A 26,380-nucleotide genomic window follows, 5' to 3' on the forward strand; every position below is an offset into this window, starting at 1 on the left:
TTGACTCACCTTTTTTTTTTTAATTTCACTATTCCCTCACGACTACACCTTCACCAGACCCCTCACACGAACTCAAACCATTGGCTGGAACAAAAGATCTCCAACAAAGAGCGCCTACGGCGCCCGTCAGACATTGCAGCGCCAGTCTGACGAGGAGCAGGAGACCAATGATGAAGCATGACACCTAGGTTTCTGGGTGTGTGAGGTCTCCTAGTTCCAATAAGGGAACACCTTGTTCCCTGCTTACGTTCTGTCTCCATATCTCTACACTTACTTCATGATCCATCTCTGGGGAACTTAGTATTCTTTTGCTTAACAGGAACTGAATTGGCTCATTTGCCAATTTTGGCGGATGACCATTTACTTGTAGCAGGTGATTATTTAGGTCTGCTAAGTATAAGTTAAATAAACATGGTGAGAGCCTACAGCCTTGTTTTAATCCATTGGTTATGTTTATTTTAGAGGATACTCTTCTTCCATCTCCAAGCTTTACTGTGGCCCATGTTTCACTGTATAAAGATGGTATTGTGTCTATCAGTGTCTGGGGGAGTCCCCATGCTTCTAATTTCTTCCAAAGACAATCGCGTGGCACTCTATCAAAAGCTGATTTCAGGTCGATATAACATGCCAGTAATCCTGCCTTCTTCTTTTCTGCTTTTTCGATCAAGATCGTCAGTGGTGAAAGGTTTGTGATGGTGCCCATGCCTTGTCTGAAGCCGGTTTGAAATTTGGGGATTATTTTATTTTCCTTTGTCCACTCCTGTAAGTGACGTAAAATGCAAGAAGCAAAAAGTTTTGCCTCTACATCAATGAGGGCAATCAGCCTGTAGTTCCCAGGTTCTGTTCTGCTACCGTTTTTGTAGATTGGCTGAAAAATATTTCCGCTCCAAGACCGTGGCATCTTGTGTTCACAAAACAATTGGTTAAAAAGGGGTGTGAGATAATTGGCCCAAAATTCGGGGTCTTGTTTAAAAAGGGCGTTTGGCAGCCCATTTGGTCCTGCGGCGCCTTCGGCTTTCAGTTTTTTTAGCAAAAAGTTTGTGTATTTTACTGTTGTCAATGGTATTAGGTCTTCCGATTCCCTGCTGATTAGATCTTCTTTCAGTTCATCTTTTTAAGAGCGATTGCCTCTAATTCCGGTTCTTTTCCTTTTACTTCATCTATTCTTACTTCTTCCCACATGTGTGGCCCTGTTTGGGTGTTGTACAGTTTGTCAATATATTGCAGCCAAGTTGTTTCGCTTATTCCTACATTCTGTTGAGTTCCTGTTCCCTTAGTTAGTTTGATGATTAGGCCCCAAAATTCACTGCTATTCGGTAATTTTCTTGCCCACAGCAATTCTTCCCATAGTTTTTCTGTGTGTATCCTTTTTGCCTCTCTACACTCTTCCTTGTATTCTTTTCTCATTTTGAGAATCTTGCTTTTATCTTTTTCTATTCCCGTTCTATTTGCTTCAGCATTTAGCATTTGCGATGTTTCTTTTTTGATCTCTCCGCTGTATGCTATATCATGGCTCCTTCTTGGCTCCATACGTACATTTGCCTACTGATTTTTCTGGAAATGTATCTAGCAAGGACGTATGCAAATTCTCCCAATCTTTTGCCAATAAATGTACTTCCAGAGCCCCAATATTCTCTACATGCTTATTCACTGTATTTATTATCTCCATTTAAGTTTCCTTAAGTTATATACTTCTGGTATTGCAACTAAGGATGCTGTACTCTCTTTTTGCTGTAGGTTTAGGCATAATACTATTTCTTGAGGGAAGTGATCGCTCTCCGGTCGTGTTATAATGCGGAAATGATCGACCAAGGGTGCAAGATCTTTGCTGATTATTGTATAGTCTATGGCGGATTGTTTATTTCCACTAGAAAAGGTCATTCCTGCTGGTTGGTCTCCCTTCGTATTTCCGTTTAAAGTAACAAATCCCAGAGATTCCAGGTCATTCCATGTTTTTTGGGTTTTACTCTTGTTGTCATTGCCCCCTGTCAAATTACAATTGAAATCGCCTGAGACAATCATCCCATAATTTTGATGTATTACTTGTAATGTTTTTATTATGTTTATCAAGTTTGACAGTTTTTTGATTTTCTTTTTCTTTTCGGGATGAATGTATATATTTAAAACCAGTAACTTCCACCCAACTCCGTTTGAGGGATGTTTGCATTCCAGTTTTAGGACTTGTATCCAGTTTTCTTTGGGATCCATTTCCTCTATTTTCCAATCATATTCAACTGTTATGTATATGGACAGACACCCCTTGGGTGTCCATACTTAGCAATTTTTTTTACCATTACATGAAATTCTTCATATCCTACTATGTGTATTGGTGTTAAGTTCCATGTTTCTTGTAGGAGAATTATGTTAAATTTACCCAAAAAGGAGATGGTCTCTTGGTCTTGTTCCATTTCTTTAAATCCATGGACATTCCAGGAGCATATTCTTATTCTCTTCTCCTTTTGCTTAAATTCCTTATTGTTTTGCTCCCTACTGTCTGTGATATTTTCATCAGGATCGATGTATGTTCAACGTGTGAGGTATCACGGACCAACCTTGATTTCCCTCAGGCTGATGGTTCGACTGTCTGAGTCTCGTTTGGCTATGATGGCACCAAGTGTTGATCTTTTGTTGTGGGTCTCTTCTGTGCAGTGTTGCGAGAGGTTGTTGCTGAGAAGTAGTTCCTTCAGGTTGCGTACTGGCTGATTGTTGACGTCATTCCAGTGAAGGTTGAAGTCGCCTAAAATTAGGTTGTTCGTATCTTGAAGTGAACAGTGGTCAATCATGTCGGACAGGTGTTCAGTGAACGCAGATGAGTTGCCTGGAGGGTGGTAGATAAGGTGGCCAGTTAATGATTCTTTGTTGCTTGTACCAATGGTGACAGTTATACATTCAAAGGTGTTATAGTTGAAGGAGTTTGCTTCCGACATGGAGATATTGTCTCTGTGGATGATTGCTATGCCTCCTCCTCTTTGGTCTTTTCGGTCTTTGCGAGTGATTGAGAAGCCTGGGGGGATGAGGGTGTCCAGGAGAGGTAGGGAGGAATCCTTGAGCCAGGTTTCAGTGATAAAAGCTATGTCAATGTCATGGGTGAGAATGGATTCTGCAAGTTCGGTGGCATGTTTGATGGCTGATCTGCAGTTAATGAGCAAGCAGCTTGTGGGAGTTGTCTCTGTTATGGGAGTCTTTTTAAGGGGAGCCCTAGGGATGACCGTGTGGGTGGTCGGCGGTCTAGGTGATTTTGGCGAGTCTTGTTTTCTTCCTAGTCCGGTGATCACCTGTATTTTGGATTGTAGGGTGATAGTCCTGAGCTTGTCGTTCAGGTAGGCGAGGACCGCTGCCTCACTCTCGGATAGAGGCTTACTGGTTCTTTTGGGCCTCTGAGAAGTCCTGAGGAGGGGGATTGTGTCTCATTTCTGAGGGGGGCTATGGGCGCTCTCTGTTGTGAGCTGGCGGTGTAGGAGTGGGTGCATTGATGTTGTTTGTTGGCCGCGAGGTTGGCTATTATTTCTCTTAAACCCCGGGTTATGGTTGCTATCTGGGTTTCCAGGAGGGAGAGTCTCTGTTCCGTCTCATATTCTTTGGGCCTTTGTGATTGGTCCTGAGGGGATGAGTTGGCCTGGGGGGATGATTCTCGGGGAGTTGGGTAGCATAGTGGTGGCTGTGTTTCCCGAGTAGGGTCTTGGTGGAGAGAGCCTCTGAGAATTTGGTTGCCTAGGTGTGGTTATGTTGACTGCGTTGGGTCCTGGTGAGTCCGTGCATGCAGTTTGGCTAGTGTTTTTTTGATGCGTTAGCGTTATGATTCCTGTGTGTTTAGTTTGCTGGTTGTTCGGGTTGTTCCGAGTGGGCTGGGGTGGAAGGGCGGACGGTGGCTGTTGGTGGTGGTAGTCGTCGGGTGACTGATGGGGCTGAGAGGTGTGCAGTGTCGGAGACCTGTTCACTCTGGTGGATTTAGGCGGTGTGGAGGACCTGTACTCTCTGAGGGTGTAGTCGCGTGGCGGGGGTCAGTGGGGGGTGAAGTGGTGAGGCGGGGGGTAAGTGGGGTTGCCCGTTGTGTGTCTGGAGGTGGGGAGAGCTGGCGGTGGGAGGAGGGGGGTCCTATTCTCCTTGGTGGATGTGGGGAGGGTGTCACGTGGAGGTGTGTATTTGAGGTAGTTGGGGTGTACTGCCGAGGTAGGAGTCAGTGGGGTGTGGGAGCCGGGTAAGGAACGTGGAGGGGCCGTGCTCTTCCGGAGGGCGGTGTGCAGGGTATCACGTAGCGAGAGGGGTGCGTGGTGTCTAAAGGCTACCGGGCGGTAGGTGAGTTCAGGGGGGGGTGTGTTTCTTCTGGCAAGGGTGAAGGGTCGGGCGTGGAGGGGGAGCATGAGAGGGTGCATTCGGGAGAGTGGGGAAGAGGGCGTCAAATGATTCTAGATTGTCATTATTGGCTTGTATTAGAACCATATGGTCACCATGATGTTACTCATACGCCTTGCGTGGTCTGGGAGTGAAATTGACAGTTCTAGCTATGTGAGGTGTTAGTGGTTTTGGAGATGCTGAGTTGCGATCGTAAGATGGATTTCCAAGCTTCGTGTCTATCAGTATGGAAGATAAAGTCCATTTTTAACTTTCCTTTGGCAGAGCAGTGATAGATGTCTGCGAAAAGGGATTCTGGATGTTGCCTGATCACTTTTTGTTTGAAATTCTTCTTCGCTTTGAAAGAAAGGCCGGGGGGAAGTTAATCGAGAAGGAGTTCAAGCCATGAGGGATTACATGGTTCGAAGAGGGGTGGTCACTGTGGGTTGCCAAGGTGGACGGCATATTGTGAGAGGGGACGGCTCTGTGTTTTTGGGAGTAGGAAGGATGTGCCCGGTGGGCGTTCAGCGAGTAGTGGGCGGGTGGTGTAGAGATTCGAGTTTCTCTAATTAGTGGGTCGGACGATTGCTTCAGAGGAGCGGTGGATTTGGGTGCGGATGGAAAGGAGTTGGGGGTCGCCGCTATCTGGAGTTTCTTTCCTGTGCACTGCTCTGGGGCATTGAGTGTAGATTAGTGACGTTGGAGAGTCCGTTCTCTTAGGCCTCCACTTTTTCGGGGGGCAGGGGTTCTCCGCCGTGTTGAGGGTGGAGGGGCTCTGTCTGTGGCGGAGGTATTGCTTCACGATGGGCCGAAGTGACCAAGTGAGGAAAAGATATAGACAGGGTCAAGCCTTGCACAGCGGGTCGCTTGGTGCCCGGGTCAGAGACAGTCATTGTGGGGTAGTTAGGGACTGGGACTCTCTGCCCTCTTCCTGCGTTGGGAGGGGATCACAACCCCTGTTGGGCATGGACATTGAAAAGGTGCAGGTCTAAAATAGGACAAAGTCCTCTGTCATTGGACACCAGAAAGTAGTGGGAATAGTAATCTACTTCTGATGCTGGCACCTTCTCCATAGCTCCGCTAGGCACGCGAGCCAACAAGTCATAAGCAGGTGGAATGGACCGGAGTGGTCACAGAAGGGAGGAAGTAGCCCCTCTGGACACACTGCAAAACCCAATGGTCGGATGCTATTGACCTCCACTATGCAGCTGATTGTGTATCCTGCCACCCACTGGATGCCCATGATATGGTTTCTTGGAGCTGCTACTGCTGTTGGTGGGTGGGTGCGGACTGGCTCGCCCTGGCCATGTGGTTTGTGGGGGGCGCATCCTCAGACCTCAAAAGGATTGTGTGTATTGCTGGCTGGGGTGGCTGAGCGTGAACAGTCATGGTTAGAAGGGGTGGAAGACAGGCCCAAGAACCTCGCCGTAGCTCTGCTGTCCCAAAATCAGAGTCCACCTTATCATCAAACAACAGAGAGCCATCAAAGGGCAAGTCCATGAGCAAGGCCTGGATATCCCCGAAAAACCAGAGGTTCTCAGCCTATGGGCCAACGACGATGACATCTCTGTGCCCAGGGAGTCGGTCGTAACCAGCCCAAAGTGTATAGTGAACTTGGCTGCATCCCTCCCATCAGCATCTGCTTGAGAGAGTATGGCTCAGGCCTCCTCTGAGACCAAGGCAGCACTTGCGCAACCGAGCCCCACATGGTCTGGGAGTATCTGCCCAAGAGGTATGCGGGGTTTACCGACTGCAGGGCCAGGCTGGTGGAAGAGATCATCCTCTTCCCCAAAGTATCCAGCCTTTTGGATTCTCGGTCTAGTGGAGTGGGAGGGTGTGCACTGTGGTGAACTTTGGAGGTGGAGATCTGAGCCATCAGACTATCTGGGGTGGGGTGTTGGGTGAAAAACTGGGGTCCTCTCAGGCGGGGGATGGCGACAAGCAATAGTCCTATGCACAGAAGCCTCTGTGCAAGGCTTGGGCCAGGCCCTGAGTAGGACATCCGCAAGGGCTTCATAAAATGGAAGTAATGGTTCTGTGGGAGCAACTCTTGGTTGCAAGACCTCCGTCAAGACATTTGCCTTGACTGCCATTGAGGGTAGCATATGGTCCAGGACCTCAGCCGCCCTTCACACCACCACTGCGAATGAGGCACCTCCTTCATAGCCACGGTACGAGGAGAGACCCGGCCAGTGTCTGGGGAGGTGTCCAGTCCACTGGCAAGCGCCATATCCTCGTACCAGTTGTCCTCCGTCTCTTCTAACTGGTACCCATAAGGGTCTGCAGACTCCTCCATTCGTTCTCCAAACCAGGCCTATCATATGAATATGGCACTAGTTCTGGGCAGTGTGTCCCCCGCCAGCCCTGCTCCGTTTTCGAGCCGGGGTTGACGATGGGGATGGCGTCAGCACTGGAGCAGACGTCGGAGAAGGTCAAAATGGTTTGACCGGCAGCGCTATGGATCCACAGGGCTTGACTGTCACCGGAGGTGAACCCAACAGTGGAAGACAAGAACGGGTCCTCCTGAGCCCGCGGGGCCCAAAGGTGCGGCAGCAGGAACAGGCCGCCCAAATATGAGCTGCTTGGCCTCATAAAACTTGGTTAGCTGGGCAGGGGATGCTCCAGCTCCCGGAAACTCTGGGAGGTGCAGAGATGATCCAGGAACAGGCTGCACCACAGAGCTAGGCCTCGACTGCTGACGCTGCCTCGCCTCATCAGATGACTTTAACAGACATGGTGAAGTTGAAGATCTTTCTGACTTCTTGCACGTCTTGTGCCGGTGGGACTTACCTAATTTTTTCCCGACGACCGTGACAACAAGTGCTTGTCCTCGACTGATCTCTGGACCTACCTCTCGACCGAGATTGTGAGCGTCGCGGCATCACACATCAAGCAGCAAAGAGCTCGGGGGAACGTTCCCTAAAAGCCTTGGGGTGCATGGCATGGCAATAAACACAGGTCTTAGCATCGTGGTCGCGCTCCAAGCGCAGAGGCGCACTAAATGTGGGTCAGTCACCGACATTTGAAACCAGCCTTCCTAGCAGACATCCTCGATGCACAAGGAGACAAAGTCTCGAAAAACTCTTGACAAAACGTTGAAAAAAGGTCAGTCAAAAAATGCTGGGAGTAGCACTTCTCAGGATCTGTGTTGACGGGCTTTGAAAGAAAAGAACTGACATTAGCGCGCTGGGATGGCTTTGGGGCGGACGAGGCCCCCTACTGGCGCGCAGGGGTACCGCTCACAAACATTTCAGTATCCAGTCTGAAGCCTGGGGAATATTCTAAGGTAAGGAATCTGCGGCTAGAAGTTTCTATCAGGCCTGAGCGTTACCCCAATGTAAGGAACTCTGACAGCAACCAATGTGACCGATGCTATATAAAACCACCAATTAACAAATATCAAAAGAGTAACTTTACCTACTGCATCAAACCCTGTTGAGCAGCGACACTATAAGATAAGCATTGAGCAATAATTATAGATAAATATTCCCAGAAAAACAACAACACACACTTTTCCTTGCTTCTCCTTCTTCAAAGAAGGATCAGAGTCACCAATCCCTACGAGCCGGAGAATTCTGCTGCAAACCAGGATATCAAGCCGAAAGCGCAAAATGCACCTGACCACACAGGACCGGCGACTGCAGCAAAGGTGGCCAATGAGATATCCAATGAATGGAATGGAATACTCCAGCAGGTGCCATAAGCGGTGCATGCGGTACCAGGGCCATGGATGTGTGTGAACCGTGTGACAGAGTTCAGACAACTATGCAAGTAGGAGGTGCTATACTGCCCCTTGCAAACATCATCTCAATGTTGGGCAGCAAGAGCAGACACTGCACGGGTGGAATTCTGCGCTCACATTTACGTGTAACCTTTACTTACTATGGAGTCAACAGTGGGGGAACCCTCTTGGTGGAGCCTCTCTGACCCCTGTTCCATACTTTGCCTCTGCTCCTCATTATGGAGCCGTCGCAGGCATTAATGTACGAGTCTACGCTTGAACGTTCATATAACAGCACTGTGAACCCAATGTAGCGTAAGACTCTCTCCAACTTACCCAGCGTCTTGGAGACCAGATCAGTAATCACTCAAACAGCCCAAATACCAGCTCTTTTATGAGAAGCTCCTTCTCCGGCCTCGCTGTGAAGACCTGGACCTCCGGCAATCACCATCACTGCCGCATTTCAGGAAGAATCTCAAGACCTGGCTCTTCGTCTGACCCGCAGACCCAACCTCCAAGTCCACCCCCTTCCACTTCAGCGGCTTGAGACCGTAACGGGGGAGTAGTTTACAAGAAACTTGATTGATGAAGCGCAACATTTCTTGCTTCGACTGCTTTTTCCCAATCTAGTGGTGCTCAGTGTATCGGCTTGGAGCAAACGAAGGCTTCGCTGGCTAAGGATTAATGCCGGGGGAGAGAAGACTGAGAGCTCTATAGTTCTTTTGAAGAGCAGAGCAGAGCAGAGAGGAGCATCACATTCTACGTCATGTCCAAACCTCAAACAAGGCTTGTGTCCTTCAGTGTTATCCACCCGCCATTGACGGGTGCAATGGATACCCGAGCTGCGGATCTGTTGATTGGTGGAGCTCAGAGCAAAGTGCGGCGAAACACATCGTGAACAAGGATACAATGCGAGAGAGGGTCATAAGAGCGCGCTGAGGCTTACGAAACGATGCCCTTGTAGGTTCATTCTTTACAGAACCAAGTGGAGATGTACACATATTCCCGTTACATTATACACATTTTATATATATATATATATATATGTAATTGTGAATTGTACATACAGCTCCTGAGGTTGAGTGCTCTGACACTTGTTGGGCAGAGCAAAGGATGGAACCTTTCTGAGGTGAACCAAGAGGGGGGAGAATGGTCAATAATTGAGCTCCGATCCTCACGGATTCCTCTTCCAGATTAGATTATAATATTGAGATCCATTGCAGTTTCTCATTAGTGAGGCTTTTCAAAGATCCCTTCAGGCATTGCCTATATATCCTTTCTTGGTTTACAAATGTACGCGGTTTGAGCACAGGGCGGACACCATAGTAGCGTGGCCATCCAGGCTGAGATGAGGGTTGTTGACACTCCTACGATGCTTTGATACATGAATAGAGGTTCATCAAAATAGAGGGATGAGGAAATATTGTGTCCGTTTCTTTCCCCTAAGTACTAATCGAAGTTTATCAAAAATGAAAAAGGACACTTGTTACACCTTACAACCTTAGGTTTAAGGAAGAAGAGTACCCTCAAAAAACTCAATGCAATTTTGGAGTGCGGTATATATGTTTCATCCGCCCCGCATTGTAGTTATGGCAGTTATCATAGGGATTTCTTCTGTGCGTGAACTGCCAGCCTCAACCAGAGGCACCTCTGGGTTATTTGGTGCAGTGTCCAGAGATATGAGGGTTTCCCCACTTACACAGTGCAAAAAAGGTAGAAAAAGAAAAAAGGGAAAGGTGATGTGCATAAATTGATTTAAAAAGGGAAAGTGACCCCAAGGATTTATTGAGGGGTGTGTTTCCACTTAGTTTTAAAAAGGCATGGTACTTAATGTAGACCGAGTTACTAGGTCTATAAGTATTAAAGTTGTTGAAAAATCGTCGACATGTTTCAGCTCCTTGGGCCCTAGGGGTCTGTGGAGCTTTCGTCAGGACTTACAGAAAAACATAGAAAGTATACTCACACTATTTGTGCAGTATTGGTTTTGTCTTGTCTTGTCCTGGTGATAATTCCGACCCAGCCGGGCCCGTGACCGTTGGGTTGCAAGCGGTTGAGACAACAGGGTACTGTTCTCTATGCACTCGTATGGTTATCGATTGCTGTGGTGCCCGGAGACAACGTAGTAGATTCGAAAATATCAGGGATGTTGTACAAGGTAAAGTTCTTCTTCTATTCTAATGCTGGTTCCTGTCGGATGCGACTTGAAAGAACCTCGACATACCCCAGGCCTGTTTCAGAGCGGGAGCGGCGTGTAGCGCGTCCTCTCTCCGGGCACTGTGTTCCTGTTTGTACCTTGTACAACATCCCTGATATTTTCGAATCTACTACGTTGTCTCCGGGCACCATAGCAATCGATAACCATACGCTGCAACCCAACGGTCACGGGCCCGGCTGGGTCGGAATTATCACCAGCTGTGCGACCTTCTGATCTCGACACAGCCATCTAGCCCTGAGGAATCGCGAGTGCGATGAAACACGTGTCGGCTGGCTGTATGAGTAATTAAAGGACTCCATGAATCACTCTTCTACTGGAGTTTCCAAGAAAAACTTTTGTCACTTTCATTTCTGTCCCAAATGCTTTATTGTTACATAACAATCTGTATACTGTGGTTTTGAGTGCACCGGCAACCAAGCTTACAATTGATGATAATAATCAGCTTCGAAGACACCTGCTCCGGTTCTTTCTGAAATTAGGGCCCAACTGAGTCTGTGCTTCAGAGTGCTGGGCTCGGATCTCATTTACTGACTGACTGACTGACTGAGGGTATTTATAGAGCGCGCTTATGCCGAGGCATCTTGGCACTGGGTATAGTGAACTGAGCGCTAGACTAAAGATTAAAGTTGTGAAAAGAGCCTGCTTTTATTAGCTTTCCTAAAGATAGGGTGAGAAGACTGAAGACGGAGCGAGACGGGAAGGGAGTTCCATAGTTTGGTTGCCAGGAATGAAAAACGTTTACTCCCCAACTAACTCTTTTCATCTTGGGAGGGAGAACCAACCCAGTGTCCATAGACCTTAAGCAGCGCGAATGAATGTATCGGGGGAATAGTGATTATACGTCTTCCGCCCCTCCTCCATAGAAGGCTTTATGCACTAAGCGTAGGGCTTTAAACTCCACCCGTCGTCTCACCGGAAGCCAGTGTAGTTGTTTAATGCTAGCCGAGGTGGAGTGGTACTTAGATAGACCATACAACAGTCGAGTTGCAGCATTTTGAAGTGACTGAAGCTTATTAAGCTGTTTCACTCCTGCGCCCAAATACAGCGCAGTGCAATAATCGATCCTCGATAGGATAAGCGCGCCCACCACCGTTTTCCTGAGGGAAAACGGGATAAAAGGGAGGATTTTACGCAATATCTTGAGTGTAAAAAAGCAGGCGGAGACTACTTGATTTATTTGAGGGGCACAAGTAAGACCTATGTCAATGAAAAAAACGAGGTTTCTGGCCTTAGACACCCACGACAGACAAGTGCCGGCTTCAGTGGGCCACCAACACTGGTTCCAGATTGAAGGTTAATTGCCAAATTCCAGAATCTCTGTCTTTTCGGTGTTAAGTTTAAAAAAAGTTGACATTCATCCATGACATCACAGAGGAGAGGCAATCACAGAACCGTTCAGCGGACATACTATTGTTTTGAGTGACCAACACCACCAATTGCGTGTCGTCAGCATAAGATACGAGCGCAAGACCATAACTTTTAATTAGTCTTGCCAATGGGTTACGTAAATATTAAACAAGGTGGGCGAAAGCGCCGAACCTTGGGGGACTGCACCCGGGAGGGTGAACCGTTCCGATCTAAGGCCTTCTCAAAATATTATTTGTTCCCTGGAGTCAAGAAAAGAGGTGAGAAGGGTCAGGGCCTTACCACTGACTTCCAAGGACTGCAGCCTATTTATTAACACTGTATGGTTTACAGTGTCAAAAGCTGCCGTGAGGTCTAGCAGTATTATGGCCGTCCTGCCACCCCCATCAAGCACCCTTTGAATCTCCTCTTTAGCTGTGATCAGAGCTGACTCGGTAGAGTGTCGAGCGCTGAAACCATGCTGAGTGGAATCAAGGATGTTATTATCCTCAAGGTAGGCAGTCAATTCCAGATTGATAGCTTTCTCCAAGACCTAAGAGGGCAGAGGTAAACAAGAGATGGGGCGGTAGTTTTTGGCATCCAAAGGTTCAAGTGATGTTTTTTTTAGAATAGGCCTAATACAGGCTATTTTCTTTCCTGCAGGAAAACACCCCTTTCCAATGACTAGATTTAGTAATGGGGTCAGTGAAGTGCCTACCTGATCCCTAGCTAGATGTAAGATGTATGGGGGGCAGGGATGAAGTGGAGACCCTGACTTAGTTTGTGAAAGTATGTAAGTATATGTTTTCCTACTTTACATATATTCCCTGGCTCTTTTAGTTTTCTGTGTCTACTTACCCCCAGTAAGTCACTTTTAAGAGCTTCCTCTAAACTGCTGGAAGTGTCATCGGAACAGAACTATATCATTGTATTACACAATTCATCACCTGAATGGACTCACCTCATCGTATTTTATTAATCATCACCTGAACGGACTCACCTCATCGTATCACATTAATCATCACAAGAACGGACTCACCTCATCGTATTACATGAATCATCACATGAACGGACTCACCTCATCGTATTACTTGAATCATCACATGAACGGACTCACCTCATCGTATTACATGAATCATCACATGAACGGACTCACCTCGTATTACATGAATCATCGCCTGAACGGACTCACCTCATCGTATTACATGCATCATCACCTGAACACGATCACCTCATCGTATATATATGAATCATCACATGAACGGACTCACCTCATTGTATTACATGAATCATCACATGAACGGACTCACCTCGTATTACATGAATCATCGCCTGAACGGACTCACCTCATCGTATTACATGCATCATCACCTGAACAGGATCACCTCATCGTATATATATGAATCATAGCTTGTACTGACTCACCTCATCGTATTACATGAATCATCGCTTGCACGGAATCCCCTCATCGTACTACATGAATACTCGCCTGAACTGACTCACCTCATCGTATTACATAAATTACCGCCTGAACGGACTCACCTCATCGTATCACATGAATCCTCGCCTGAATGAACTCACCTCATCGTATCACATAATTTCTTTCCCTGACGGACTCAGCTCATCGTGTTATATGCATTATCACCTGAACGGACTCACCTCATCGTACTACATGAATACTCGCCTGAACTGACTCACCTCATCATATCACATAAATCATCACCTGAACTGACTCACTTCATCACATTACATGAATCATCACCTGAACGGACTCACCTCTCGTATCACATGATTCCTTGCCTGAACAGACTCACTTCAACACAATACATGAATCATCACCTGAACTGACTCACTTCATCTCATTACATGAATCATCACCTGAACAGACTCACCTCATCTTATTACATGAATCATCCCCTGAACGGACTCACCTCATCGTACTACATGAATACTCGCCTGAACTGACTCACCTCATCGTAGTACATGAATCATCACCTGAACGGACTTACCTCATCGTACTGCATGAATACTCGCCTGAACTGACTCACCTCATCGAATTACATGAATCAACGCCTGAACGGACTCACCTCAACATATTACATGAATCATCGCTTGAACGGACGCACCTCAACATATTACATGAATCATCACATGAACGGACTCACCTCATCGCATTACATGAATCATTGCCTGAACGGACTCACCTCAACATATTACATGAATTATCGCTCAAACGGACGCACCTCAACATATTACATGAATCATCGCCTGAACGGACTCACCTCATCGTATTACATGAATCATCACCTGAACGGACTCACCTCATCGTATTACATGAATCATCGCTTGAAAGGACGCACCTCATCGTATTACATGAATCATCGCCTGAACGGACTCACCTCATCGTATTACATGAATCATCACCTGAACAGACTCACCTCATCTTATTACATGAATCATCCTCTGAACGGACTCACCTCATCGTATTACATGAATCATCGCCTGAACGGACTCACCTCATCGTATTACATGAATCATCACCTGAACAGACTCACCTCATCTTATTACATGAATCATCCCCTGAACGGACTCACCTCATCGTATTACATGAATCATCGCCTGAACGGACTCACCTCATCGTATTACATGAATCATCACTTGAAAGGACGCACCTCATCGTATTACATGAATCATCGCCTGAACGGACTCACCTCATCATATTACATGAATCATCGCTTGAACGGACTCACCTCATCGTATTACATGAATTATCGCTTGAACGGACGCACCTCAACATATTACATGAATCATCGCCTGAACGGACTCACCTCATCGTACTACATGAATCATCGCCTGAACGGACTCACCTCAACATGTTACATGAATCATCCCCTGAACGGACTCACCTCATCGTATCAAATGAATCCTCGCCTGAATAGACTCACCTCATCACATTAAATACATCTTAAGGCATAACTTCTGACTCAAAACAAATCTGCAAGAGATGCATCTTTTCTACATTATTCAATTGAGCACAAGCGTGTCAAGTAATCTATCAATGTTCTTAAGAGATGCTCTATTCCTTGAACTAATTCGAAGTCTGGTCACAAATAATTAACAACAACTCACAGACCTTTGTTTCAAGGTGATCAAGAAGATGCTATTAACATCTGCAACAATATGTACACAAAAAGCCCACTGGTTCACATCATGGCAATCACTACCTCAGGCAGCTGTTGTGTTATCGTGCATCTGACATAGATTCTCAAAAGAGGCTATGTTTGAACGCCTCCGAGACCAATGTCGCCAATAACCTAGCTAAGCAAACACAGGGAGACAATATACGGAGTGCTGAAACTTTTTAGACACTCATCCCTAGTCACAGATCTGTGTTGAATCCATCATCATTCTTTAGCTCACTTCGCCACCCCAGTTCAGATCCAGCTATATGCAAATCAGTCTTGACCCAGTGCCTCATGGGAACAGTCCAGCCTGAACTGCCAAGCCTGGTCTTACCTGAACCGGAAACAAGCATCATGGGACCAGTTTCTGGGTAACACCCTTCATCAGCCAGGCTCGCTTCAATCCAGTGGCAAAGTGAGCAAGGGACCCACATCTGGGCATACCCTGCCAACTGGACTGTTCCTATGAGGCACTGGGTCAAGACTGATTTGTATATAGCTGTGTCTGAACTCGGGTGGCGAAGTGAGCTAAAGAATGATGATGGATTCAACCCAGATCTGTGACTGGGGGTGAGTGTCTGAAAAGTTTCAGCGCTCGGTCCATCATATCCTGGTGTTTGCTTTGTTCGCCCTAAGTTGGCAGGGTATGCCCAGATGTGGGTCCCTTGGTTACTTTGCCACTGGATTCAAGCTAGCCTTTCGGATGAAGGGTGTTACCCAGAATCCAGTCCCAGGATGCTTGTTTCCAGTCCCGGTAAGACATATCTTGGCTGTTCGGGCTGGAATGTTCTCATGAGGCACAGGGTAAAGACTGATTTGTATATGGCTGTGTCTGAACTCGGGTGGTGCAGTGAGCTAAAGAATGATGATGGATTCAACCCAGATCTGTGACTGGGGGTGAGTGTCTGAAAAGTTTCCGCGCTCCGTCCGTCATCTCTTTGTGTTTGCCAATAACCTAGCTGTACTGGCTTCTGACTGGCCACCCTCAAATGGCCTAATGCTGCCTTTTTCAGCACAAGGCTCTTCTTACCTTCAAATTAATCACTGCCCTCCAGCGAACAAAGCCTCACATACTACATTTTACTGCCAAATTGGTCGCTTCATTTTCTTGATGTCTTACCGAGTCGGATTAAGCGCACAGTCCAGGTGCCTTTCAATGCAGAATGAATTGGATCAGGCTGGCCGCTCCCCTTCTGTGGCTGCGCCAAGGCTGCTGCATTGGAAAGAGAGAAGAGATGTTGATATAAAGTGGCTTTGAACCTGCGATGTCTGAGCATGCTCTAGAGGAACCTTCTTCAACAGGCAGCAAAGAGTGTAGGGCATCCCTCAGATAAGGGACGCTAGAAAACTCTCCTCAGATAAGCCATGCAAGAAATGTCCTTTATACAGGATAATCAAATTAAATGAAATCAATAAAAACAACATTTTACATCATAAGTTGAAACTGTTCAGGTTTTTAGCTAATATCCACTAGTGTGCAAACTCATGGGTTCAATGTTCCTAAACTATACTATACACAACATAGACATAGTGCTCCCTAAAATAATGTGTAAGCCCATTCTACAATCTGTTCCCCATACAGTTGTATATATAAACAGTTTTTCCTTCCACATACAGTTACTAAAGCACATTTATACATAATTTTGTTCAGATAATTTTATCGAATTACGTTGCAAGCACGAAAGAGACAAGAGTTGTTGTCTTGAAAAAGGTGTTGTTTATGAAACTATACACCGAAACGCGTCGACGCATTTGTTTTAATACGTCAAATTCAAGGAACCAAGTCCCAGGATTGACCGATTGGACTGTGGACATTATAAATGTGATTCCCTTGAATTGACATACTGCTGATGATTGTAGAATAAATCACGGAATTTGAGTCTCTTTCTGGTTTTAATTGTATTTGTGTATAATGCTTATGTACTTCAACTGTTATTGTGAAAGTTTTTAATGAAATTTTGATATCAATAAACATACAGATTGTAATATTGTACTGTTCAGGTGCTTGAATAAGTTTCAGGACAGGGGGGATTGGTATTTAGGTATCTCCTACATATTTAGAAGATATAGCAGAATTGCCTACTGTGAGGTGTATGTATGGTTGTATGGTTATGATGAATGCTTGATTATTGATCCCAAGGGATAATTTATTTTACTTGCTTTGAAATGAAACACCTCTCAGATATAACCACATAGAGCCTCATTACGATGTCAGTCGGAAAGCATTCCGACCGACTCAGAATAATTTCCGACCGAATTGGATTCTGGGAGTCCGAACGACCACTTATGTATCCGAACACCATACCATCAGACTCCCATTCACTTCAATGGGAGCCTGTGTTCTGACCGACAACACAGGCTCCCATTGAAAAAAGGGGTGGTTGCGGAAAACCTTGCACCCTGTGGCAGACACCCCTTGGTGCCTGCCATACCATGCATGGTTGGAACGAAGGGACCATCCGGAGTCCTCCGGGTGAAGGGGGGCCTGTCACGGGCCCACAAAATATGATTCCGACAGCCGATCTGTGTAAGACAAACTGATTGAGAAAGGCTGTCCGAATCTGACATTGTAATGCATCGGTCAGATTCAGCTCCGAGCGACTCAGTTTCTCCGAATGTTGATCGGAACCGAGTCGGAATGACCAAACAGTTTCTGACTATTGTCATCTGTCGGATGTGTTTCCTAGTCAATCGGAAAAGCGAGTTCCGAATCAGATTCGGACAAACCGAATGCCTTTCGGAGCATTTCCGACCGACATCGTAATTGGCCCCTTAATGAAGTGTATGGTAACAGGGCCCTGAAGTGAAACACCTCTCAGATCTGTACATATGATAAGGTGTATGGTGAGAGGCTCTGAAGTGAAACACCTCTCAGATTGATGCACATAATGAGGTATATGGTGAGGGGCTCTGAAGTGAAACACCTCTCAGATCGATGCACATAACGAGGTGTATCAAAGCAGGGCTCTGTTATGAATCACCTCTCAGATTTATACTGATATGGACATGTATCTGATGACAGAGCTCTGATGTTAAACACCTCTAAGGTACATACACACAGTAGCATTTCTTTGGTGATAAACGCATCATGGATGTGAAAGTCTTACACAGGCTCTGACTCGTGGCTCCTCGTGCAGATCGTCCCACATCCTGGTGGGGGGCCTTGTCCATCTCCGGCTCGGCTGGAGTTTGCTGGCTCTTTGGGCTGGAGCCTGGTCCACATTGCTTGAAGGTTTTTAAGGTTAATTGCTGTTTTTTATTCCTTCCACGCTGTTTTTTATTCCTTCCACTCTTAACTTCTCTACACCTCTTTGCTGAAGCAGCTCGTGTTCTGGGCAGGAGCCCCAGGGCATGAATGCGGTCGGCAATTCCTTGCCAGATCGCTTTTTTGGTCTCTGCTCCAAGTTTTTTCCCTGTTGAAGCAAAAGACTTTAATTAAACTGCAGAAGAGCAGGGTGTATTTGAAATCCATGCTCTGAGAGCATACGCTTCTAACCGCATAAAGAAGGAACACAGGTTTAATGTTTAGATGGTAGGGAGCTCAGGCGTGTGAGAAGGTGGGGGTATGGAAGGAGAAGGAAGAAGAGCTCTCAAGAACAGGAAAAGGTCCTCACACTGGGAGATCCTGTCATCATGTGAGTCTAAAAGAACCCAACGAGTCCCAAAGCTGCTCTTGAGTCTGAGGAAACATCCTCATGTGTCACAGCTGGCCTTTGGGTGTGAAGGGAAGAGGAGGAGGTCCCATAACTGGTGTATGAGGGGAACATCCCTGGGTGTGCCATATCTGGTGTATGAGGGGAGAAGACCTGGGTGAGTCATAACTGGTGTATGAGAGGAGAACACATTGGTGTGTCATAACTGGTGTATGAGGGGAGAAAACCAGGGTGCTTCATAACTGGTGTATGAGGGGAGAAAACCGGGGTGAGTCATAACTGGTATATGAGGAAAGAAGATCTGAGTGTGTCATAACTGATGTATGAGGGGAGAAGACCTGGGTGAGTCATAACTGGTGTATGAGGAAGAAGACCAGGATGTGTCATAAGTGGTGTATGAGGGAAGAAGACCTGGGTGTGTCATAACTGGTGTATGAGGGAAGAAGACCTGGGTCTGTCATAACTGGTGTATGAGGGAAGACCTGGTTGAGTCATAACTGGTGTATGAGGGGAGAAGACCTGGGTGTGTCATAACTGGTGTATGAGGGGAGAATACCAGGGTCTGTCATAAGTGGTGTATGAGGGAAGAAGACCTGGGTGTCTCATAACTGGTGTATGAGGGGAGAAGACCTGGGGGTGTCATAAATGGTGTCTGAGGACAGAAGATCTGGGTGTGTCCTAACTGGTGTATTAGGAAAGAAGATCTGAATGTGTCATAACTGATGTATGAGGGGAGAAGACCCGGGTGTGTTCTTACTAGTGTATGAGAGTAGAAGACCAAGGTGTGTCATAATTGGTGTATGAGGAGGAAGACCTGGGTGAGTCATAACTGGTGTATGAGGGAAGAAGACCAGGGTGTGTCATAACTGGTGTATGAGGGTAGAAGACCTGGGTGTGTCATAACTGGTGTATGAAGAAGAAGACCCGGATGTGTCATAACTGGTGTATGAGGGAAGAATACCAGGGTCTGTCACAAGTGGTGTATGAGGGAAGAAGACCTGGGTGTGTCATAAGTGGTGTATGAGGGGAGACCTGAGTGAGTCATAACTGGTGTATGAGAGGTGAAGACCAGGGTGTGCCATCACTGGTGTATGAGGGAAGAAGTCCTGGGTGTGTCATAACTGGTGTATGAGGGGAGAAGACAAGGGTGTGTTATAGGTGGTGTATGAGGGGAGAAGACCAGGGTGCTTCATACCTGGTGTATGAGGGGAGAAGACCTGGGTGTGTCATAACTGGTGTATGAGGGGAGAAGACCTGGGTGTTTCATACCTGGTGTATGAGGGGAGAAGACCAGGGTGTGTCATAACTGGTGTATGAGGGGAGAAGACCTGGGTGTGTCATAACTGGTGTATGAGGGGAGAAGACAAGGGTGTGTTATAGGTGGTGTATGAGGGGAGAAGATCAGGGTGCTTCATACCTGGTGTATGAGGGGAGAAGACCTGGGTGTGTCATAACTGGTGTATGAGGGGAGAAGACCTGGGTGTGTCATAACTGGTGTATGAGGGGAGAAGACCAGGGTGTGTCATAACTGGTGTTGTCACGTGGCCGATAGTGACATTGTCAACATAACTAAGTTAGCATGAGCCTAGCAGCCATGATGCAGCTTTTGCGCACATTACTACAAGACTTTAGTTTTGCAAGACTCTGTTTATGCCTTTCACATGAGAACCTTCTGCTGTGTTCAATCTCTGCCTGTTCCTGGAGTTTACTGGGAATTACTAAAGGAGTTCTTCCCATATCACCCTCCTATACCGGAGCAGGGGTCATCAAAAAGATGAGGAAAGTAGAAAAAACGTATTCAGGGATAAATTTCACATTTAATATTTGGAACCAAGAAAAATTAAATTATCTTGTTCTTTACAACTTAATGTAAACACATATAATTAAACATAATTTGATATGGACATACAAACGTATCACAAGAAAAAGTGGCACAGAAAATTAATCTAAGGGAAAGCATATCACAAATTATACATATATACAACATCTATATACAACATATACAAAATACAAAGAACAGCGTACCCTAAGAAAGGCAACTGAAACCTTTCTCAAAATATATACACTCCCACTTATGAGTGATATAGATCAGAAAGGGAATCCTATTAGCGCCTGAGAAGAAAATTCTCTCACAAAACTAACTTAATGTAGGGCGCAAGACGATGAAACAAATAAACATAAAGACAGAGGGACTCCTTCAGAACAGAAGTGTTGACGCAGTCGCGGTCGCGTTTCCGCCAGTGGTCTCTTTATGGCTTCATCAGGACATGGGTACTAAATTTTTTTTATAAAAACACTAATTATATTACAAACAATGTACATGTGCAAAAACCATCTCACCCTTCTGTGTTAATGCAGCATTTGTCGTGCTAAAGGAACCTAAATCCATACCAAACTCCTAAAGAGGCGCATGCAGGAGTGAAACTCCACAAGCACAGATCCACAGTGTTTAAAAAAACATATACCCATAGTGAGTGAAATAAATCAAGAAATGGTGCAGAAAGGTCGAAATGAAGAGGCTCCACCAAAAACACAAAACAACTGAAGTGTGTGCTCCCACATGCCACCAAGCATAAGTTCAAACATACTCTCAATATTACCATACAGTGAGGGGGGACGTACCTTGCAGGCCAACTATCGATAAATACGCCACTCCCACAAGGGGAGGGCAAAGAGGCAGAAATCCTCTCAAACTAATGCCCGGGGTTCTGCAAGGGAAATAACCACATCTGTATTCATAAAGTAGCGGCGGGCCAAATCAGAACAGAGATCAGCTTCCCACAATTAACCCATCAGTCTCACGCTCGTATTCACATACCTTCAGGGCAGTCACAAGTATGTAGTGTCCAGTATTCCAAACAAATGGAGGGACAATTACGTGGAAAATCAAGCAGGGCGGTGATATTACGCTCCTACAGCTCCTGGGGAGATACAACATCAACACCCCTGTGTCAGTACCACTGAGTCGCTGGGAAAAACTTACAACTAAAACTAAAGCCCCAAAAGGATCTCTCAAGTTCATAGTTACCGCAGGGCAAAGGACAGGGACCTGCATGTAAATGTAAATGTAAATGTACAGGTATTTATATAGCGCAAACCACCCACATCGCAGGCATCTAAGCGCTTGCTTAGGGAACCCGTCCTGGTATTCCCCTGTGAGATAACCCCGGCAGGGTATCCACAAGGTGAAAGCCAGGCATCCCGCCGCGAGGGGCCGTTGTGGAGATTAAGCAAGCTATTGCCCAGAGTCGCAGAGTGTGAACCCGTGAGTTGAGTAGGCACCGGAGCGAGAATTATCGAGTCCGTGGAATTTTTGAGCCCAAGACCCGTCGAGGCGGGGAATTGAACCCTGGTCCAGGGCCGATCTCAGCTTCCGGGTCTGCCGCCTCTAACCCCTGAGCCACACTTCTCCACATGCATACCTTATAATGGAGTCACACTTGCTCAAAACACCGGAATCCAAAGTCCACCGGCAACCGACTCGCAAAGTTCGTCTAGCTCTCTTGCGTAGCTCCACGGCTCATAAGGAGCGCGTTGACGTCATACGTCACACGTGGGGCGTCCCTAGCCAAGAACATAAAAAACGGACCACCGGATGTCGTAACCAGCACTCTCATCACTACGTACCTACAGACAGAAAAGGAAACGCGACTGCCTCACATGGAGGTAAGTGCATCAATCAAGCCCCAATAGCCCTCGAAAAAGGGCTAAAACACATAATAAATCGTCACATCTCTCAAATCAATCGTCCCAAACCTCAAACAAGTGATCCTAAGGACCACCTCACTTTCTTTCCGTGCATCGATAAACCAAAGGAAAAAAATAATCAATAAACCAAAAGTAAAAAATAATAAATAAGCCAAGCCCGTATTAATCCCAGTGCAGAGAAAAATAAAATACAACCGCCACCTAAACCAATGATAAAAAGAAAAAGAAAAAACGAACAGGAGGTACTGATCCCCCAACCCCTACTATTACACTAGAGGCGCTGCATAATCACAGGAGGATTCACACTCTAAACCCACAGAAGAACAAAGAGTTCTAACTAGGTTATGACCAGCAATTTTCAAAACAAACATTTTTTACAAATCCAGAAGGGAATATATACTTAATATCAAACAAATAAATTACAGTACAAATGTCATCAGAAAGGGAGTACAGTGTAGTGAGGTCTATTTCCGTCCAAAGAGTAGTCATCAAGGTAATATCAACAAGAGCAGAAACAGGGGACCTGTAACTAGTCTTACCTCCATAATGAAATCCACCATTCCCAAACTGTATTAAATCAATGCCCACAACTCATCGTGATCGTTCAATCCATTTGAAGTGGTGTGGTATCGATCAATGAGTCTGGCCTCTACTCTGTTCAGTTTTATTTCGAGTTCTACTCTACTTTTAGCAGTGATAACCACTAAAACTGCCCACATCATCTCTTCTTCATTATGCCCCGCCTCAGTGTAATGTTGTACCAGTGGAGCCCCACTGGTTTTGCACCGAATGAGAGACTTATGCTGTCCAATCCGCATTTTAACTGCCTGTGTCGTCGGGCCTATATAGGCTAAATTACAGGGGCATACTACCACATAAACAACATTTTTAGTGTTGCAATTCGACAAGGAGCGCATAGTATGTGTCTGACCATTAATGACAATGCTTTTCAAATCTTTCGAATTGGGGCACACAGTGCAATTCATACACCGATAGTGGCCAGTCAGAGCTGGGAGACTTAACAGACTCCTGGTGTCTTTTCTGATGGGGGATTCTCGACTATCTCTAACCAGGTGTTGTCTTATGTTTTTCCCTTTCCGAAATGCAAAAAGTGGCTTTGGTATGTTGAGATGTTCAATCAATCTCCAGTTTTTTAGGATTATTTGTTTAACCTTGTTGGCTTTCGGGTTAAAAGTCAACACAAAGGTCATCAGATTTTTTTCTTTCTTTTCTTTGGGGGTCAGTAGTTCCTGGAGTTTAGTCGTAACATTGCGAGCATAGTCGATAAACAATGCCCCCTTGTTATTCTGTTCTGGTCAGTCCCTAGCACCTAGACAAAACATGATAATGCAGCTGCTGCTGGAAACTCGAGCTTTGATATTATTGGGGTACATGTTTAGGTAACACACACATGGAGAGGGAGCTTTCCAGGGAGAAGAGCAATATGATGTAAATATACCATCTAGGCCCTAAGGTATGGGGTCTGCTGACAAAACCCAGAGATCTTCTATTATAAAATAATACTTATTCTTACCAAGGGCAGGAAGGTAAGGCATAGTCCTTTCTCCATTGTCTTTATATGATGATATCTCCCTTTATGATATATGGCCTAGCTGCAATGCTAACTGCATTTTTCTGCTTGTTGTGGCCCCTATACTGCATTTTAGAGCACAGTAGTTAAAATAAACATTTTAAACTCTAAACTATATTCGTGTCTCTGGCAGTTCTTATTGTGGACAAGTATGAGGGTGTGAGCGAAAAGGTGTGTCTTGTTACCGCGATTCCTGAGAGATCCGGGAGTGTTGTGTTCTGGGGTGTCAAATCATTTGCTTCTTCGTGAGTGTGTAGGAGAGCGAGTGCAACACTATAGCTAGTCGGTCCTGGGCTCATGGGCACTAAGGTGGTGGGAAGGCTTAGCCCCTATACACCGTGGTCCCATAATCCTGCATAGTTCTGTGTATGCGCAGAATGCATGCAACATGGCGCCACCATTGTTTGGTCTGGTACTTATTCATGGGACCCCTGAGTAGCGCTTGTCCACAATACCCTCTCACCAGTTGCGGAGACGTCCGTGGTGACAGGGGTTAAACCTCCTATATTAATTTTTATAGGTTTTTCAGGCTTGATGTTTAAAAGGTATTTTTTCTTCACCCAGTATTGTGCTACCGTTTTCCAGGTTTCATTTCCATAGTCTATAATGGCACAACCGATAAATATTGCTCCACCTTACTGCGCCGCAGTTACTGCTCATTTGATACCGTTTCAAAGTTTTTTTACTCTTGGGTTAAGTTTCCAGCTGTTGATGGGAGCGATAACTTCTCTCATGAATATGAATGTGGTGCAGTTCCGTAGCTTTATCGTCCATTCATCTGTGGTCCGTCTAAGCCCCTTATTGGTCGACGGGGCCACACTGCCCGTTTTAGTGCGATTTACACCACATCTAAATTATCTTGGTGTTTCACACGTAGAGGTATGCATTTTACACACTTAATTAATTCATATACACAGAAGAGTCATTCAATACTTGTCACATAATTAGGCTGTCCGGATTTCGGTTTAAACCGACTCTGCTCGAAAATACACTACCGAATGAAAATCAGCTGACACTGTTTAAACCGAGTGTCACTGATTTTCATTGCTGTTGCACCACTTGGCCACTTGATGGAGCTACAGCATTGCAGACTAAACTGCAATTTAGGGCCGAGAATGAAAGCAACTCAGAACGTGCGTCACCCCCATTAAATTGGGGGAGACATACCTCTCGTTTTGATCCGCGCAGAGCCTCCTTGGACATCCAGGTACAGTGAGAGTGCCTGTTTCAACCCCTCCTCCCCCCGTGGGCCTGTCTCTCGGCTCCGCTGCTCCGCTGCAGACTCTCATTGTGGTCTCAGACAAACCACACTAAGCTTGGTTACCTGTGCTATTATTATTCTTTACACTCTGTAACATTGGGGAGAGGAGTTGCTTAATGCGGTCCGTGAGCACGGGTCAGACCAACACCAGGCCCTCTACCTGACTAACGTGGGGGTGAGCACCGAGGGAAGAGGCGGCATGTACAAGTTTTCTTTTGTGCGTTTTTAAATGTGCCAGTGTTGATTAATGAGGCCAGTGAGCAAGGGCCAGAGCAACACCAGGCCCAATTATCCGCCGTGCGATTGCTCTATCCACCCCTGCCTGACCCGCCTTGTTATTGCTGCTCGCTCTGCTGTTTCCGATGTTGTAGGCCCATGAGCAAGGACCACAGTGAATATTAAATTCTGGAAAATTGCATAGAAGCATGCTTTCACTGTAACAATTGGTATGGTGACGTCCATCCTCCAGCACGAACATACACAATTATACTCGTGGCTAGTGAGCAGTTTTCATACATGTGTCTTTAGCGGTTTTAAATAGAATGGGAATCAGAGCAGAGTTACCAATTGCCTTTGTGATTCCTCACTCCATACCAACCTATATTAGTAGTGCAAGAGATGAAGAAAATGTAGCCATTTCCCACGTACTGCGGGCCTTAATTGTGTCGATTGAACCCACAGTCACTTTCAGAATCCCCGCCTGCCCATTGTATTCAAACAAGAAAAGAGACAGATCGCCTTCTACATGTGAGCAGCCAGGGCCGGCGCTACGCATGGGCAGCATGGGCCGCTGCCCAGGGACTCCAGAGTTCAGAGGCCCAGGGTGCTCCCTAAGAGATAACATTTCTTCTTTTTTTATCACTCTCCCCTGTAGTTCTGTCTCTGTGGGCCTCTAATGGCTGCATCTGCATGTCGACAACAGTGATTAGAAAGTTAATTGAAGTGCTTTTGCCTGGGAAGTGCGCACTGCCCCTGTATGAATGAAAGGCAAAATATCCTGCAGGGCGCAGAGCAAAAGAATGGCGGCGCATCACAATGGAAACTCTTCACCTAGGACAAGTGGAAAGGGAGCAGAGAGTGAATAACGGGGTAAGATAAACAGAATAAAGGGGGGGTGTAGCAGATAGGTGTGAGTATGGCAACGAGACAAGAGGTGCATGCAGAGGATCAGTATCAGCATGCAAAAGTGGATGGAGCAGAGTTTAAAGTCTGCTGGGTTACTCGAGTCTTAGACCTGGTATTAAATGAATATGGACATTGAAAAGGGGCCTTAACTTTTCCTGCAAAAACATTAATCTAGTGTCTGCAAAACAAATGAAAGTTCAGAAAAGCAGGTGATGAGACGGGCCCTCTCCATTTTTGCAGTCCCCATC

General features: G+C 46.0%; 1 protein-coding gene across 2 annotated transcripts in view; it reads right to left on the reverse strand.

Annotated features, from left to right (window-relative positions):
• Window positions 1-26,380, reverse strand: part of LOC147725805 (uncharacterized) — a 279,608-nt gene that overhangs the window by 72,179 nt on the left and 181,049 nt on the right. Inside the window, exons 5-6 of one of the 2 annotated variants that reach the window (XM_086959982.1) lie at window positions 17,902-18,207; window positions 15,915-16,007 (exon numbers count right to left, since the gene is read on the reverse strand). In XM_086959982.1, coding sequence (XP_086816108.1) covers window positions 15,915-16,007; window positions 17,902-18,207 — 399 coding nt within the window. The remainder of the gene's footprint in view (window positions 1-15,914; window positions 16,008-17,901; window positions 18,208-26,380) is intronic. The other variant, XM_086959983.1, reaches the window with a different exon arrangement.

Source organism: Lissotriton vulgaris, chromosome 3_1, assembly GCF_964263255.1.
Source record: "Lissotriton vulgaris chromosome 3_1, aLisVul1.2, whole genome shotgun sequence".
NCBI lineage: Eukaryota > Metazoa > Chordata > Amphibia > Caudata > Salamandridae > Lissotriton > Lissotriton vulgaris.